The sequence below is a fragment of the Maylandia zebra genome, linkage group LG16 (genome assembly GCF_041146795.1).
Source record: "Maylandia zebra isolate NMK-2024a linkage group LG16, Mzebra_GT3a, whole genome shotgun sequence".
Classification (NCBI taxonomy): domain Eukaryota; kingdom Metazoa; phylum Chordata; class Actinopteri; order Cichliformes; family Cichlidae; genus Maylandia; species Maylandia zebra.
The window spans coordinates 15,990,405-16,009,433 of record NC_135182.1 but is presented as its reverse complement, the minus strand read 5'-3'; the positions used below and the strand labels follow the sequence as shown (position 1 = coordinate 16,009,433).

The following is a 19,029-nucleotide window of genomic DNA, read 5'->3' as shown; positions in this document are numbered from 1 at the left end:
ACTATAAGTACACCAAAAAAATTAGTGATCAAATACTGATGCGCCCTTTACCCCTTATGTCTCAGATTAGAAAGAATTTAAAAGACTAATTAAAGGCCACAGCACCATCTTATTCAGACCATTTGCATGACTTTCGACATCTAAAAGTTGTGAAATGAAGAGAAATTTATATGGCTCATGGAAAAACTTGAACTTTTTGTGAGTTTATTCCATCCTGTTGTTTTTCTGCGGAGGCTTCGACAGGCCCTTCATGCTCTAATTGATTTAATTAAGTGAACGTTTTCCCCTTTGGCTGTACTGATGCAGAAACAGGCGGCGTGCAGACAGAGCATGAGGGCTTTGCTTATCTGTATTTCACAGAAAAATCCAAGTTCCCCTCCGAGCATCGCAGCCCACGTTACTCCCATCCCTCTGCGGTTCAGCCTCATTAACAAGCTCTCACCATTCCTATGGACGCTGTGAAAGGCACTCGCACTCTAGTAAACATTATGATTCATATTTGTGATTAGTTTTTCTGAATGGATGAGTTATTCCGCATAGGGCGCACATTCTGCAATGGAGAGACATCGGCTATGTTTTTATGAGGTAATCTTGTCACTTGGATTTGTTTTGTTTTTTTAATGTTAAATATAAAATTAAACAAGCTAAATAATATTTAAAAAAAAAAAAGATAACAATAGCCCTATGGAACATTTGGGACGATGTTTACTTTTCTTTATTATTGATTTTACCCTCTTGTTTACTCAAAATTACTCAAGCATTGATAACTCTAATGTTGGCCTGAGGAACATGCACACATGTACTACCTCAAATGCCAAATGATGTTTTACCAGCTGTTCTTTATTCCTGCCAGTAATGAACTTCAGCCGGGACTAACATATAAGCTCTTCACTCGATCTGCCCTTGCTCTAACCTCAGTGTGAATGCATCTTGACCTGCCATTCAGATTTGCCACTGCAGCTGCTGCGTTCTTTGATTGCTAAATTACACGCCTCTCACTGTTACAGGTTGGAATGACGTGTCCAGTAATTTCGCTAATTGGCTAAACTCATCAAAACCTAAGATTAATTTGAAAAATGGGAGCAATCTGATTTGGAAAAAAAAATACTTATGACCTTCAATGTTTTGACAATTTAGGAAAAAAATGTTCTTTCAAGCCAGTGAAGACTTGGGGAAGTCACTGGTTTATGGCTTAAACCAAGTTTAAGAAGTAATTCTCTCATTAAACCATAGAGTTAATTCTAACAGATTGAACATTGATATGCATTGTTCATTGTTAATACTGTTAATCTTGGAGTTGCTGGTAGTCAGATTTTGTTATTTTTGCTGATACATATACGAGCTGCTTTCCCCTGTTTCCAATCTTCCAGAGGTAATAGGCTGCAGGCTGTAGCCTTATATTCAGCTAAAAACATGACTGTGTTTTCAGTTGTAGGCTGAAAATGAAATGGAAAATATTTCCTCTTACAAATGGGATGATTTGAATTGGATAATAGGAAATTGTTTTTATTTTTTTTCTGACTGAAAATTGACCCAACATTCCCAAAAGATCCACTGCCCTACCAGTGCAAACAATCTAGCTGTTTGCTTTGCCTTAGTTTTGTGAGTCAGTTAAGCTTTCATTCATCTTTCAGAGTTTATCAGCTGAATATTTCTGATAATAAGGGGCACACACTACCTCTGAGTGCAAATGTTCCTAACTGTGTCAAAACAACAACAAAAAACCCCACTGATTTTACTTTGCAAGGTTGCATCAACCTCCTCATACCACAGAGGGACTGCTTTACACACATACATCCATACGTATGGATGATGGAACCAGCTATCACTGCATCTCTCCAATTTAGATCTTAATGCATTAAAAAGCCCTTGCCTTATCCACATCACTGTGTGACCTTTTTTTTGTTTTGTTTTTTGTTCTGAAGAGCCTAGTTTACATCATTTTTCTTATTAAACTCCAAATGTTTATGATATTGTGATTCCGAGGTAAAATCACATGTAGTTCTCTTCAGCAAAATATAATTACAAATTTTATTCGGTATCATTTACCAATAACATACACAGGAAGCAGGTGTGTGTGTGTGTGTGTGTGTGTGTGTGTGTGTGTGTGTGTGTGTGTGTGTGTGTGTGTGCGCGCCAGCCGTGTATAGTGAGACCGTGTGTCTCCCTGAACCCCCAAAAATGTTATATTGCAAAGTTTTTCTCTCTCGTTTGTAAATTTGTGGTATTGTGAGATCTTCTGCGTTTGTATAACTTTGTAATCCTGAATAGTCAATATTTTTCTCAGAAATTTCTGACTCTTGGCCCTTGCAATACAGATACACAAGTTCAGCATCTTCAGCTCTGAACTGTGTAATGGAGGACAAACTGTGGAAGTTCAGGGACTTGAGATGAGCCTAACTGATCTGAGACTGTTCTGTGTTCTGGACTGCAGTTTTTCCAGTTTACACGTGTTTAAGATGAGCATAGATGCAAACCTAGATCAGCAAAACCAGCCTGTTTCACAATTTATTACGGTAGATTTAAAATAATGCACTCGTAGCCATCTGTGCACCAAGGGCATGCAGTGTAGCTTGCCCCACTGCCCAGCTGCTTATCTTAAAGGGTTTTATTGAATTCTCATCAGTATGACTTTGAGAGGAAGTTTGTCGATAGCTTGTGACTTTAGTCTGCAGAGAATCGGGTATGTGATTCTAAGTAATTTCCCACAAGATGATTCAGAAATCCTTGAGATTAAGGGAAATCCCCACACTACAGAAAAGAATAAGAAAGTAAGAGCAGACAGTGTGCATTTGCTGGGGCATGCATTATGGGAGGGATTATATGGATGGAATTCAACTCTTGTGAAAACGTGCCACCCGCTCCACAGCTTATACAATACAGGAGCTAAACATTGTTGTCACAGTTACATGGTGAAGAAAACAAGAAATAACACACAACATCTATATGCAGCTGCAGGTTTTAGCTACAAGTTGGTTAATGTTATATAGCCCAAACTGGCAGCCCTTTAGTTCCATTAGCATTAGAGATGTTTTCATTACGGTAAATGTTAGACACCAACCTTAGCCTTGCCTGAAAACCTCAATTATTACAAACTGCTGAGCAGTGTTTTGCAGCCTGATGTGCCTCAGAACATGGACTGCACCATTAATCGAATAAATTGATTAATCAACGCCATTAGTCAATGACCCAGTTTTATCTTGATTTGTATGAAATATTTAATAGACCGATCGTGCTGCTGCTACTGAATATTTATGATCTATGCAGTAATTCGATTACAACGGTTGTCTAGTGGCCTACTAACTTTATTTGACTTGTATTTTCCCAGGCTTGTATCACAGTTCTGTGTGATGTAAGAGCTGCAGAGACAGCCTCTCTGAACTTCAGTCAAAAGTAGTCACAGCTACCGTCTGTGTGACAATTTGGCTCACCAAGACATAACTTGGAGCCCATGAAATCTGTTCAAGGACAGACTAATGCTTTGGAATAACTCAAGTTTGATATTTTTGCTTTTAAGGAAGGTTACCATCTGAAATCACCAGATCATGTACTTGTTAAAATCTAGGCTTTAAAGATATGTTGTTGTCTTGTATTTGTCTTCAAATATACTGCTGCGTGCTTGGGAGTTGATTCAGTTGCTGGTAGCAATATGATAGGCATCCCCTAATCCATTTGTGCTCTCTCTCTCTCTTAGCCTCTCTCACACGCATGGCTACAGCTGAAGGAAATCCTTCTTTATTTATGAGATGTAAGGTTCAGAATGCCACAGGGGTCTCCGGAGAATTAAATACTGCACACATTCTGTTTTTCCGCTGTTGAGTGTCTCTTTGTCGCTTTCACATGGACACAGTCATATACACTTGCTACAGGACATCTATTCACCCAGTCTGCTGTTTTTTGGGTTGGCAGAGCTGTAGTTGTTAGAATGCGACCTTGGGAGGGCAGAAAGAGCTGCCGGCAGATGTGTGTACGGTGCTTCACTGTTTTATGTGGAAGAAATTATATCATCTGCATGTCGTAGAAGCAGAAATGCCATCCGGTGCTCAGGCCACACTAAATCGGCACTGAAGTGTAGTGTAAAATGTCAAGCTATGGATGCCTGTGGTGCAGAAAACCATGTAATATGAGCAGGAGAGCTCAGATAGTGTGATGTATTTAAATTGTTTACGATATCAGCAAAAAGAAGTGGCCAGCAAGGAGAACACACTGATGGCATGAAATGGCACATTTCCAGCTTTATCTACCCTCAAATCACAGAGAATATACAGTACCACTGTAACTTAGTTGGCTGATTTTAAAACATGGCTGCTAAGAACTGAACTGGACCTTGTCTGTATATTAAAAGGCTTTGTAGCTTTGAGGTATTGACACTTTCATTTTTACCAAACTGTTCTGGTGTTTTCCATGGGTATGCCGCCAAAACAGTTATGTAATACAGACAAATAAACATGTGAAAGAAAGAGAAAAGCTTTAACAACTTTCTTTTGAAGCTTGTTAAAGAGTTCCCAAGTGTCTTGGAAAATGTAGATAAATATAGATCATGGAACATCATCCTTGGGCAGGGAAAATGAACAACATGGTAAACTGTCCTGGAAAATGTTTTCTTCAAATGCGGTGAGCATTAGTGCACAGAGCAGACGCATGGGAATGTAGATGGAGTATGCAAAATCTTTGTTTTTGTTTTTATATGCTGATCATTAAGCAAATATTAAGGCTCAAATTTAAAAAAGGAAGACAAAACAAAAATATCCCAGATTCTGATACTAATGCCACAATCACAATTTCAGAAGCCTAAAATAATTTCACCACATGCTGTAAATTCCATTTATTTTCCCATGCTTTCTGGAGAAAGAGAGGCTTTATGGTGTGTTGACTCTGAGACCTTTTTGCTGGATTGTTTTTGATTGTTGTGAGGTTGGAGGAAAAGAAACAAGCCCCCTGAGTAAAGGAAACAAATGTATGCACTCAAAGTCTGATGAAACGGTCGTTTACAGTGATATTAGTTAGGAGATCTGCTTAATGATTTGGGCACATAATATTTTAAAAACAAGCCACTGTCAAAGGATGACTTTGAATAAAGAATAAATGCTGTAAATTATCCACATATGCACAGGGGTGTAGAAGTTGTTCAACAGGTCTGCATTGAATTGCACCACTCTTTTTGCATTGCTATTACTACATCAGTCTGTTCTCTCTTGGGAGCTTCACTGTAGGATCTGATCAAAGAGAATAATTCAGGTCCATAGCCGAGGGAGGAGTAGAATGGAAAACCAAATGGAGTTGAAGGCACAGAGAGAAGGTAAAACTTGGGATGGTTAATAATCAGCAGTGGTTCGTGTTACACAAAAAAGGATGGGTGTAGAATAGTTTCAGAAGACTTTGCTCAGTGTTCTTGTTTCCTCACTTTCCAACGTAGTCTTTCACAACATATTCTGAGAGTGTTGAGTATTAACATGAAATGAGTGCATTGGTTCATTGGGTGGTTATTTCCTCATACAACGCTGGACTGTTGTTAGTGCACGGCATGCAATCTTACCCTAGTCATTTTGAATTGTTTATCTTCCATGTTAATGTATTAAAACTGCTTATGGTCACTGTACACTTGTCAAGTTAGCTATTTGAGAGTACAAAATATTAGTAAAAAAAGCTTTCATTTTCCCATTTTTGCTTCTTTGATCATTTATGTTCCTGTTTTTTGTTTGTTTGTTTTTTAAAATAATACATCTAGTGGTGCACCTGTCCTAGAGCATTGTGTCATGAGTTTAAACTTCCACTCATACTGGGAAACAACCAAATTTTGTACTAATCCATTGAAGTATTAGGTTTTTATTAGCACTTTGCTTTGTACTGACCGACAGACGCACACACATGACATGTTTGTGCTACTGCTATAAAGTGTACTCGAGATCTAATGTTGCTCTGACAGGAACCTGCAGTTTGCAGTAAAATAGACGTCTTATTTTCTAGTTAAGGTAAAGGAGTGCATTAGAAGTAAGGGCTTGTTGAACCTGAGCTTGCAGTGGTCAAACATGCTTTATTATAATAACTTCCTGGAGGGTGTTGTATTGTGAGTAATAGTAGCAGTTACTTGCTTAGTTGTGAGCTATTGTTCTGTGATTTGTTTTCTGATACCTTACTTTACATCAACATTGCCGATCAGGTCGTTTTAAACTATCCAACATTTTTGTGAGTCATGAATGGGACGCAGCAATTTCAAAAAGATAAGAAACCAGTCTTTATTTCCTGTAGTATGGGAACTTTGTGATGCAGTTCAAAGTGAAGAATGTTGATGGTGATTTAACTCTTGGGGAAAGTATTGTTTTTGCAGAGTATGTGTATATCATTTCCAAGTTACTTTAATGAACACATAATCAGACAGGGTTTTTGACCATTTTCCAGCATATCTGTGATATTCTGTGGTTGTTAAATTCTGTATTTAGGGCTGGGACCAGATAATATCCTATATAAAAGTAGAAGGTAAAAGTAAAGTGAATAAACAATAAATATTTAATAAAATTAATTCTGTATTATTATTCTGAATTATCAATATTTTTTTGCCATAGTTAGCAATGTGGACGTCATAGGTTTTTGTATGTGATGTCATTAAAATAACTATAGTTAATGACGGTTTGCCTTATAATTAAGTATCCTCTGGAAGAACAGTTCATATTAAGAAGAAAAAAATTGAGGGGTCCAGCCAATTTCATAGAAATGATTTGGACAGCTGTAACGAGGGAGTTGTATCTGATCTGTATCTGGTGCGTTTTTTCATAACCCCATTTATTCATTTATGAAGATGCCACAGCTTGCATTTTGATACACTGATTGCTGACAGGTGAAGGGAGAAAGATTAATCATTGTTACGGTGTTCTCTGGGAAACCTTGGGACTTGACATTCATGTGGACATAAACGTAGTTACAGACAAAACACACACCGCAAGTGCAAGGGTGCTGCCTCCCCTAAACGGCTAATATCCCCCCCCCCCAATAGAAAAGTAAAAAAAAAAAAAAAGACCATTATTGTCGGGAATATTCTTCTTGATGAATATGGCATAGAGCCCAAGGTGATAACCCAGCATTCAAACCCCCGAGATCCCAATCCAATTATGCCTTTACGGAATGCATCATGAAGAAGTGCGAGCGGGCAAAACTCCACCCTACCACTCAGGGGACCCTAATGATGTGCAAACCCAGCAATCCTATATATATATCCTTATAACTTTTTATTATGAAACCAGGAGTTCCTACAAAAAAACAAAACAAGTGGTTTTTATTTTGTGGCAAATTTCTGAACAAAAGGATATATTTTAAGTCCACTTCATTGACATCCACACATTTAACATCTCTATAAAGTGTGTGTGTGTGTGTGTATATGTATGTATATATATATATATATATATATATATATATATATACGTACGTGTGTGTGTATATATTACAGGTGCAACGATACACAAAATTCACGGTTCGGTTCGATACTTTGGTGTCACGGTTCGATATTTTTTCGATACAAAAAAATGTTCATGCCTTTTTAATTTGTCATTTATTAAAATTATAAATATATATTTTAACTCAAAAGTACAGTTTTTAAATTTAACCCTAACCCTTGTGCGCGTTTTTTATTTTGACAGCGAATGCGCACCTGCGGACCACTTATGTGCACCCCTGGTTATTTAGCTCGTCATATTGCAGCCACAGAAATTCTTTTGTCCATGAAACCATAAAGCTGCACTTTCTTTTTGCCTTATAGTCTGATTTGTCATAACTTCTCCGTTTTGTGGTAAGCTTTTCTTTGGCTGTCACTTCTTCACCCTGACCTGTCTTATTTGGCTCAGCAGAACTAAAATATATATCTGTCTGTGAAGGTTCTCAGTCATCCAGGTCATCGTAGTCAAATATAAATCCTGCTGCTTTTACACACGCACTCACATAAGCTCAGCGATTCTCTGCGATCAACCTCTCACATGTTTAAGCTTGCTGCGGGAGATTTCACTTGTCATGTTTGCATAGTAAGCTAACGATTAATAAGACGATGTCAGAGGAATTGGTGCACAAATTATCATCACTCACAGATCAGTGCTGTCATTGCAAAGTGAAAGCAAAAAAACAAGCGCAAATTCAAACGCGATTTCAATATGTCACATATTGACAGTGGCTCACCGATGCCAATGACATAATTACCCAACTACATTTCTGAAAGAATGCAAAAGCATTGACATATATTTTTCCTACAATAGCCCGACGGGCAGGGAAGAGCTAGATTTTTGTAGCCCGACTGGAAAGATCGCTAGCTCCGGGACGTCGGGCTAGCGATTTTGCAAGCCCTGTATCTGATTGAGGAATCACTCATCTTTGGAAAAGAGAGTTTATTACAGAGAAATGTCTCTTTCCAAAATAAAAGCTATACTATCCGCTTCTTCTGGGCTATATTCTCAGCAGCATAAGGAGAATCACGTGCTAACAGCTGTCTAAATGACTCGGCTAAAGTTAGTAGCATGCTTGTTGTTTTTGTCTTTGCACTAGGATGATGTCGGCGTAAATGTGCAGTCATATTCGTTGTGTTCCCACTAGTGCTTTCAGGTTAATCTCGTTGAAATGACCTTAACGCCACAACACGGCAAATCTCCGTTAACGAGCTACCGCCGATCGCCCCGTGCATGGGGCTAGACGGCCAACACGTTAACGAGCTAACTGCGCTAACACACTAGTTCACACCAATGTAATTAAGCATTGCATGGCACATCCAACATACTGTTTTACTTTAGTCCATGACTCGCTTACCTTCAGGGTCATACGTCACATGAAAACCAAAATAATTCCAAACGCCAGATCTGAATGAGGGTGGGGGAGGTCCATCTTGCAAGGAGAGCTTAACTTCTGTCTCGCTAGCTTGCCCTGCGCTCTTCCTCCTGACTATGCTGTCTGTGTTGAGCGCTCAGTGGATCTGCGCTCGACAGTGCAGCCTAGGCGGAGTAGTCGAACGCAGATTCACTGAGCGCTCAACACAGACAGCATCGTCAGAAGGAAAGTTGATAAAATAAATTACAAATGTTGTATTGTTCGATACATATGCATACCGAACCGAAAGCACTGTATCGAACTGTTCAATATCGATACGAATATCGTTGCACTCCTAGTGTGTGTATATATATATATATATACATATGTATATATGTATATATATATAGCACTTATATCGATCTTATATAGATCTTAATTTAAAGACCTCATAGTACCTTATTGCCCCAATAGAGGACTTCAGTGCTGGTTTACTTCTGGTTCTTAGGGTATTTAAAAGTAGAATGGGAGAAAGAGTCTTCAGCTTTCAGGCCCCTGAACTGCTCCCAGTTTGGATTCAGGAAAAAGACACGCTCTACTTTTAGGATCACACTTAAGACTTTGATAAAGCTTATAGTTACGACTAGATCGGGTGACCCTGAAGCCTTCTTTAGTTACGCTGCTAGGCTTAGGATACTGTGGGCTTGTCATGATGCACTGAGCATTCTTCCTTCCCACTGTTGCCCAAGTCAACCATCTGTCCTCTGCTTTGGTCTACTGCAATCTACACACATAATGCAGCAGACATGAACACAGGATTAAGCAGTTTTCACACAGGGACTCAATCCCTGAGCTTTTCTAGACATTACTTGACGGAGATGCATTTGAAAACACAAATATGCAACCCAGTCAAATCAGTCGTAGCAACTCTCTAGTATGATGTAGGTCAGTGTGGCGTGAGATTGAGTAAAATTGTGATGGTATGAGACAGGGCAGGGAATAATAATAGTAGTTGCAGGTAGCAAGTGGTCATCATGTGTCCTGCATACCTGTATCAGCATAGTCCAAAGCCCTTTCCAGACTGCAATACAATTAACCAATATAAAGGCTTGTTTTTCGAAAAAGCTTAGTGTTTGGGCACCACTTTAGTCTTGACGTGCAGAGCGCAGATCCTTGGAGGCATGGTTTATGGTGAGGGATTAGAAAAATAGTCTGGTGCACTTAATTAAACATGTCTGTAGCTTAAAGCCAGTGCACCATCTTTGGTGTTTGGCTTGGAAGTGACCCTTTTCACACATTTTTTTTCCCCTCTCTTTATCGCTCTCTCTCTCGAGCTTTGTCACAGACACAAACACAGCATCACCTCAGGTGCTTTCTGTCTCCACTCCAATCGAGAGAAAACATTGCCATTGTACATCAAAGCTGTGCTCACTACACTCGCCCCACTGTGCTTTACAATGCTTGCCTTTTGTTGTTCTGTCAAGGGAGATGAATACTATAGTATCACACTGTTAAGGAATAGAAAGTCTCTATTTTTATGTGAACCAGGGCTGCAAAACTGGATAAAACAGATACAAGAAAACAATGCTAATAGGTGATGCCATGGAGCGGGGAGAGGTTGTGCACAGAGGTTTGGGTTATGAAATTTACAGAAAACAAGGTGCACAGTAGAGCAGTGTCATGTGTTTGGAGTGCAGAGAGGTGTGCAAAGTGAACAAGCTCTGCACTGTTATCGAAGGGAGTTAAAGTAGGCATCAAGGAGTAGAGAAAACAACCCAAGTCTGCTATTTAAGCGTGAAGAGGAGAGAAAATAGGGAATTTAGCAGGAACTCGATGCAGTAGGGATTCAGTGTTGTTTATCATCATTCACTGCAATCATTACGATGGAATAATGATCTAAAATTAACCTGATTTCACTGCTGTGTTGCTAAATTAAGAAAATGCTAATTAAAACAGCAACTCGCATAATGCAATCATTAAAAAAAAGTTTAAATAGGAAACACTTAAGTAGGAAAAACACCACCTGCCATTTGTCTGCAGAGATCATGTGTGATGCAGGGATTGGTAAGGCACATCACGTCCTGCTGTAGTAATCACTGATTTGTTGATTAGTGGATATTGTACAGTTGTATCTTAACATCAACAGATTAAATAACACTTCACATTCAGAACAGATTCACTGTTGAGATTAAGTGTTAAATATGCATTTTTATGTAATTTTTAACATGAAATACATAAGTTATCATAAAATATGTTAACACCAACCTTGTTCTTTAATGGTGTCTTCATAAGGCATTTCGAAACACTCTTCTGGTTCCACCTTATTTTTCTTTTTTCTATTTTAAAGCCCTGCGAGTGAAAAATGGACCACCCATGATTATTGTCATGGAGATCGATTCAACAATTTTGGCTCTGTATAGGAGAGAAACTGAAGTCATGACAGAAAATAAAAGTGACATGTGAAAAATTGCTTATAGAGAGGAAGGTCCTGTTAAAGAAGGAAGTTTCTTTCATTGGTTTTTAGGCAGCTTAAGATTTATGGTTGTGTTGTGACACTGCAAGATTGCTTCATCAGTGGTTGAAGTGAACTGGAGTGATTCTTATTGATTATATAAAAATGCACAGTATGCTATGGCAACTACAAATTTCAATGTATCTATTTTTTTTCGTTTTTCAATTAGTCTTTTGGTGCTTTAATACACACCCTAAAACTTCCATGACATGGTTTTTGGTTTTGGTTTTGTTTTTTGTTTTTTTTTGTTTTCTGGTTTGGTTGTACTCGCTACAATGGCACATTCTGTGTATACGCACAAGGTATCAAAAACCCTTACTAACACTTACAGTGCTTTTAAACAAGCAGGCCCCAAAAGCAAGTCCCTGCTTGTTTGTTTGGCCTTATGTCAAGTGATTCCCCCCCCCCCCCCCCCCCCCCCCATGAGAAGCAGTTAATACTCTCATTAATACAAACACCCAAAGCTTTTAATACAAGTTGACATGCTGGATATAATTTGGCGCTTTTGTGAAGACTATTGCCATCTGTGTGCTGAATGCTCACGCTCCAGCTCGGCTCATGGGAACAGTCGGATGCTTTTCTGCTAGAGCAGCAGGAATTTTAGTATATTGCTTTCAGAGGGTTAAACAGAAAACTTTCTAAACTCTGTTTTCAGGTGACTGCGTGCACCTGAATTGCACAAGCTCAGCATATTAACTTGTGGCTTGTGTGCATGTAATCATATTTTGTTTGGGCAACGCAGCAACAAAAAAGCATAATTTTAGTATTTTGGGGCTGTGTGTATTTGTAATTATAGTTTAAATAGATTCACTCTACAGGCACAGAGGATTTGGAACTTTAATCACAGGCTATGTAGTACATAAACTGATCTTATAGAGGGGGAAAAAAAACTTTAAAAGATGCTAAAAAGGTACTGAATGCTAAATGCCCCAATATAAGAATTGAAGTACGTAATGATAGTAGGATGCTTAAGCCTGCCTGTGATTTTGTTTAATCTCATCCACAAATCCCAAACTTAAAAGCACAGTGCTGGATAGTGTAGTATCACTTTAAAACCTCATACTCGAACATTTATTTGGCTTTACTTTTGGATACTTCTGTTTATGTTTCTTTTGGGGTCTGCTGCTCAGACTCAATGGAATCATCAGAAAACGGGGCTGGATTTTTAGGGATGTTATTACTAGAGTTGGCTGTGTTTGTTCTCTGGTTTAGATTGTGCTTTGCAGCTTTGGAAAAGTTGAATTTGATAAAGCCTCCTCTGTCTTCAGATGTTCAGTCATATGGTGTTGTGATAGCAGGCCGGGTTCTATTTGTGTGGTCTGAGTGTGCCTTCTTCTCAGTTCTATTTTGAGAAGACAGCAAGAAGCGCTTTTGGTGTTGTATTCGAGCTGTCCTCGAGTGTTTTGAGTTTGGTGCTTTTTTTTTCTTCTTCTTCTTCTTTTTATTATTTTGATGGCATCCATGTGTATAGCGCCCATTTATTTTCCTGAAACTGAAGAGCACTCGCCAACCTCAATACGGAGGCAGATGAGCTCGTGTCATATACCACACCCTCTGTTGAAGGGCTGTGAGAGACAGAAAATGTACTTTGTGTGTGAGTGGGTGATGCACTGAAAGCCTATCGAGAGGATGTAACATATTGCTGTTTAACAACGTAGCTGCCACACTTTTTCAGCCTGCAAAACTGGGGTAAATGAGACGGCAGCAGGCATACATGTGGAAAATATTGTCAACACTGACTGTATGTGAAAGGCATTGAATGCTGCTCTGGCATGGTTATGTTGCTGGAGACGAATCGTTCTGTGAAGAGGACCATTAGGCCTCGTTAAATTGCAGAGCCTTGTCCAGAGTGGCTGTAGCAGTGAATCTGGCTTCCTCATGTTTCAGTCTGTTCAGTGCACTCCAAATGCTTCCGACACTGATCGCCAGCAGGGAGTAAAGCGGTCCTCCTTCCTGTGAGAAGCAACTATTGCAAACAGTGTGGAGTGGAGGGGGGAGGTGGAAGTGTTCTCCCATTGGCTGAATTTTGGCTAGCTTTGACCTGAATGCTGAACACGGAAAGCTCTGCCAGACATGTTTTTTTTTTCTTCTTCACCCTTTAAACATCCTCTCTTTTTTCATAATCCACTTTTACTTTCACCCTCTCTTTGTGCACATTTGAAAGGGCCTCTAACACCCCCTTAGAAGGGAGTTGTGAAGTGCTGGTGAAGCCCAGCTCAGCAGTCTGCTGCTCATCTTTTCTCTCATAACTCTCTTAGCTGAATAACGGGGGGTTATGAGAGAAGCACTCAAATGTGTGGCTCCCCCCCCCCCTTTCAAATTCACACTCGCCTAAATTGGTTTATTTTCTTTTCCTGTATATTTGTGTGCGTTCATGCAGAGAGAGACCTTTTTGTTTAGCCACCTGTCTTGTTTGTTAATAATACCAAGGAAGTCATTTGATCCTATTAAATGGCAATTCTTTCTAATTTTCTTTCTTTAGCAGATCCTGTTTTTAAGCTCAGTTCACTGTATCAAAAAAGGCATTCAGACTGATTTCTGTATTAACTGCCTTGATGGATTTCATTGCAACAGCAAGAGCGATGTGGGTATCACAGTGAGCTGTGATACAGCTGCCACTGTGTCATACGTGATAGCTGACGGAGGATGACAGATTTTATTTGAAGCAGCATTGCCATCACTCTGCCTGATGCAAGGATGGCAAAGAGACAGAAATTGGCCTAATGGTTGATAGGTGGTGCAGTGCTCATGATAGGATGGTGGGGGAAAATGGTCACATATTATTCAGTTACTCTGGTGCAATGTGTAACCACTTTGTTTTGCTGCTGTTCAGCAGTTGTGCTTTGTATGTTTTGTATTTTCCAACAACTTAAAAAAAAAACCCCAGGACCTAAGCAGTGTCTGCACAGACATCTGGATGGTAGCTTGCAAGGCAGGAAGGCTGTAGCTGTTAGTACGGCTAACTTTAGTCCCAATCTCCACACTATTGCATCATGTCTGTGCAACGTTATACCTACAATTTAAAATGTGGTTTGATTAATGAAGAATGTGATTAACAGTTTCAAATGGGTCTTTAATGTTTTAATCAGGCCAGTGTGTCATTGTTACGGAGTTTATACTGATATTTAAGACTGTCTTAGTTTGGATTCGTTTTATTATTTTGGTTAGCCTTACTATTCGCTTATGTTTTTGCTCAAATACTCTCTGTAGTAAGCTGATATCAACAGATACATAAGGCTGACTCATTTTGCACTCCCCCATAACATGACGGTACTGTGGCTTTTTTTTTTCTACCTGTTTGTCACTGCAGTCTCATCTAATAATCATCAGTTGTTCCTTAATGAGTACTCGCTGGGGTGACACCAGTGGGGTGGAAAAAAGTAAGCACATAAAGTTCAGTTAAGTGCAGCAAGACCTGCTGTTACGCTCTAGAGTCTATACAATGGATTATATGTGACACTGACATTTTGTGATGACAGCAAATCGGTTGAGGGAAGGAGCTGGTTGCATGTTCGCAGCTGTTAATTTGTTTGTCAAAAGTATAACCACGAATGAGCTCAGATCTAGGAATCAGTGTAATTGCTTTTTACTTGATTTGTTCAAATTTAGTTGCGCTACAAGCGTGAAAACGACTTTCAGCTCAAAGGTCTGAGTGAGTGTAACAACCACTCTTGTGTAGAAGTGTGGCCAGATTTATTGCTGTTGAACACTTCTTATGTGCTTTACAATATCTTAAAAGCGACAACTGTACAGCATATAACCAATCAGACTTCCTCGGGTTTAGTGTAATCATGCAACCGAAGTAGCTCGGCCTAGAAGCTGTAGCCTGGGGCAGATAAAGGCCACAGCACGTTCACATACCTCCTGTCTCCTAGAAGAGTTGACGTCACTGTCCCTCATCTTGTCATAAATCTGCCTTTTCACTTCAATTTCCTGCCCTCTCCAAAGAAGCACAGCTGCTGCTTTTCCTGAAAATCAAACTGTCCCTTCTGTCTCTTTTTTTCCTACTGAATTCTTTGTAGTGCACTAAAAGTTGTCACCTCCTGGAAAGTTGAGTAATTTAACTTAGGGTGAACTTAAGCTATGACAGCGTTGCACAACCTTCCTCCTTTCCTTTCTTCTGTTGTCCGTGCTCAAGCCCGTGAAGAAATCCAGTTTGACAGCCTTAGTGACAACAAGCAGAGACACATTCATGAGTGCAGATTTCATCTGCTCAAACTGTTGCATTTCAGTTTTTATTGTTCTGTTGCAGAGACAGAAAGCGGCTATTAGATGCTGTCGTGCAGTGACACACAACCCTGCTTTCGGCTGTAACTGTAAGAATGTATTCTGTATCGGCTGCACTGTCTCTGCGGTCGTGGCCTAATTGAAGCAGAATTGAATCTCTCCGGTTGAAAAAACAGCCAGAGCTTTAGAGTGCTTCCATTTGCATTTCATAAAATGTAGCCTACCCAGAAGATATCAATCGTTCCACCAGTAATGGAATCTTTTTATACGGTCTAATTTGTGCAGCTCCTCTTCTCATGAGTCATAAATCTCTTTTGTGGTTGTTCTTTATCTGTGCTATGCCCTCTCATTAAAGACTAAAATGTAAATGATTATAGGCGTAAGGGAATATACAATCCCCCTGCATTATAAATCTGTGCTGCTGATTGTTTCCCTTGTGTCAAATCCATGTACATGCATACATATGCTCCCCATGCTTGTGCTTGTCTGTTTTGAACCCTGACCTTTGTTACTGCTGTAATTCGGTGCCTCACAATAGCTCCCTGATAGCCTTACATTAGATTAGACTGTAGATATCAAACAGGCAGTTTTATTTGATTAAGTTGCTTGGCAATAGATGACAAAAAAGCTTTATAACACCCCTTTCAACTGTCAATTATTTAACTTATCCGTATCTTCAAAAGGCTCCTTATAATCTCCACTAATTTCTCGTCAGTCATGTCTTGAAGTAATCGAGCTTCCACTTGTAGACTCCTTACTTGGCAGAGAGCTAAATATAAACTGGATTGTTAAGATGGTTCTCATACCATGAGGTGGCTTTTATCACAGAGCGGATTTTCACAAACTGGAGTAAAAAATTCCATCAAACATTCCTTATATCTCTGTGCAGATTTCCCCCAAATTTGGTTGCATCATAAGTGATTCCTTGTCAATGCCTCACGTCGAATGACCTTACCTAAAGCTTGGTGAAGTAGAGCATGTAATTGCTCACTGTCTGTCAGAAAAATCTAATAGGCAAAGTAATGTGGATGTGTGTGCGTGCTGAGGAGGGTGAATTCAAAATGAGCACACAAATTGATTTTGTGTGTTTGTTGTTTTCTACCAAAGAAGTCCTTTGAGAATTATTATTTATTTATTTTGAGGGGTTGATGTTTTTAGCACCGTTGTCCTGAAAAAGAAAAAGTTTGCCAGTAAGAATTTCATTAGCAGTTTGAAGAGTTGTTCTAGTCTCCATCCAATGAATTATCTATTTAAATTTTGATTAAATATGACTCACAAACATGAGATTGTCATATTTAGCTTGCTTACGTAATCTAGCCTTCTGATAGACTGGAACCCCCGTACAGGGTGTATGCAGAATAATGCCCAGTGTGAGCTGGGATAAGCGGTTTAATAACTTTGTGCAGGGATGAGTATGGATTATTTTTGTAATGACTTCTTATGTGTCACAGCAGTGCAGAGCCTCACATAAACTCACCTCTAAATTATCCTTTGCATTAGGGGGAAAAATACATATTTTGACATTTTGTAAAAGATGTTTTTGCAGTCTTTTGTTAGTAATTGTCATTGTTAATAATGTTGGACAGCAAATCTGGTTAATAAGTAACAAAATAACAACTTTATGGTTGTGATTCATAGATTAAATATAACTTGCCTAATGGCTGGAGTCAGGTGATGAGTCAGAAGCAGTATTTCCTTATAATAATTAACTTATGTGCTTACTAATAGCACATAAGTGAATGTGTATACTGATGTACACCATTTGTATGGCAGTTCGCAAAGAGTTTTAGTCCTTGGCTCACTCCAGGTTTCTCCCCCCCCCCCCCCCCCCCCCCACAGGAGGACTCCATGAAAGATGACAGAGGAGGTGATTGTTGTAGCCAAGTGGGACTACACGGCCCAGCAGGACCAGGAACTTGACATCCGTAAAAATGAGCGTCTCTTCCTCCTGGACGACTCGAAGACCTGGTGGCGTGTCCGCAACGCCTCCAATCAAACGGGATATGTGCCATCAAACTACGTCGAGCGCAAGAACAGCCTGAAGAAGGGCTCACTTGTGAAGAACATCAAAGACACTCTGGGTAAGAGGAATTCAGTCACACGCTGCTTAGAAGTCAAAGGTTGCCTTGTGTGTACAAGTTGCTACTGCCAGGAGATTATTCTCAGTAAAAGCAGAAAATCTCTGCATCCTCTTTTCAATACTCTGTGCGCCGTGGTGGAGGAGATAAGATGCGGTGTTAAACAGATATCTGTGTGTGTGCACTTGTGTTTGCTTGAATTCTCTCTCTCAAAAAAAGTAAAATGATTTCTTCACCATGTCTACCCCCTTGCTGGGAGCTGTTACTGTGCCCTGCAGGGATCTTGTTGAGTTGCCCATTGCTCTCAGCTGTCAGCACTCTTGTCTCTCAGTCCCCATTCGTGACTTGAATATATTAGATATTACATGTTGCCATAGCTGTCAGCCTGTGACAGGGATTGCAGAGAATATAGTATGGCTAAATGAATTAAATACATTTAACATTCACCATTTAAGCACCCTGATCAAAAATAGAGGTTTTCTTTGTAATAGCCAATTATAAAAACAATATGGATGAAAGACAGCAAAGTTTGTCTGTTAGCATCAAGTTTGACAGACTTTTAAAAGAAAAATAAGTGTAATTCTTTTATGTGCTTGCCTGTCTTGCAATCAAGACATCAACAGAGATATAGTAGAGTTTACATGTGACCTCATGCATAATACAGCAGCTTAAAGTGGCATAGACTGAATATGTGGCACACAGGGCTTTCACACGTGCCGGAGAGCATTGACTTTAACTTTTTGTACAGTAGCGCATGTTGGTATTTTGAGACATTCCTAAATTAACGGTGAGCTCCTTAGTGCGGCTGCACAGTGGAATCTATTTCTGAGCTTTCAGCTACGGCTCCAAAATATGATCTGTGATGGCTGTCAGGCATCCTGGTATTTGTTTAATTTATTATAACTCGTAGCAAGACAAATAGTCTCACAATGGGGTCCTGTTAGAACACGCGCTAGTCGAATACTTGATATCTAAGTTATTTTTACATATTTCTTTTGGACTTTAGGAGTAGGGTGACAAAATGATTGGAGAGAAGTTGCCCCCCGGAGTACAAATGCCACAGAGGTGACCACCGAGAAAAATAGCCTTCACAAATGAGATGGCCGATCGCTTACAGATTTGTGGTGTGTCCTGGTAAACAGCCGACATCAAGAAATAAGCCTGCTCTTGTTTTTTTTGTAGCAGGAAAAGAGCCGGAGGCAGAGCAACACTGAAATTCATCTGTTTTGACACTTTTAGTATGACATACCTTTTTTTGTGAAGAAGAGACTGATATGGTGAGAAGGGGAAAAAATAGAAATGCCTGCTGTTAAATTTTAACGGGGGGATGATCAAGATGCGCAACTGGAATAAAAATAGTAACTGTGTGGCCCTGAAAGGCACCCATATTTTGATTTGAGGGGAGGACAGTGAAGTGGAGAATAGAGAAAGAGC

The 19,029-nt window shown here is 39.5% G+C and overlaps 1 protein-coding gene across 2 annotated transcripts in view; it reads left to right on the top strand.

The window, feature by feature from the left end:
* Nucleotides 1–19,029, top strand: part of LOC101465176 (cytoplasmic protein NCK2) — a 40,879-nt gene that overhangs the window by 8,301 nt on the left and 13,549 nt on the right. For both annotated transcript variants that reach the window (XM_004551291.5, XM_004551290.3), the window contains exon 2: nucleotides 17,357–17,598. In XM_004551291.5, coding sequence (XP_004551348.1) covers nucleotides 17,373–17,598 — 226 coding nt within the window. In that variant the 5' untranslated portion in view covers nucleotides 17,357–17,372. The remainder of the gene's footprint in view (nucleotides 1–17,356; nucleotides 17,599–19,029) is intronic.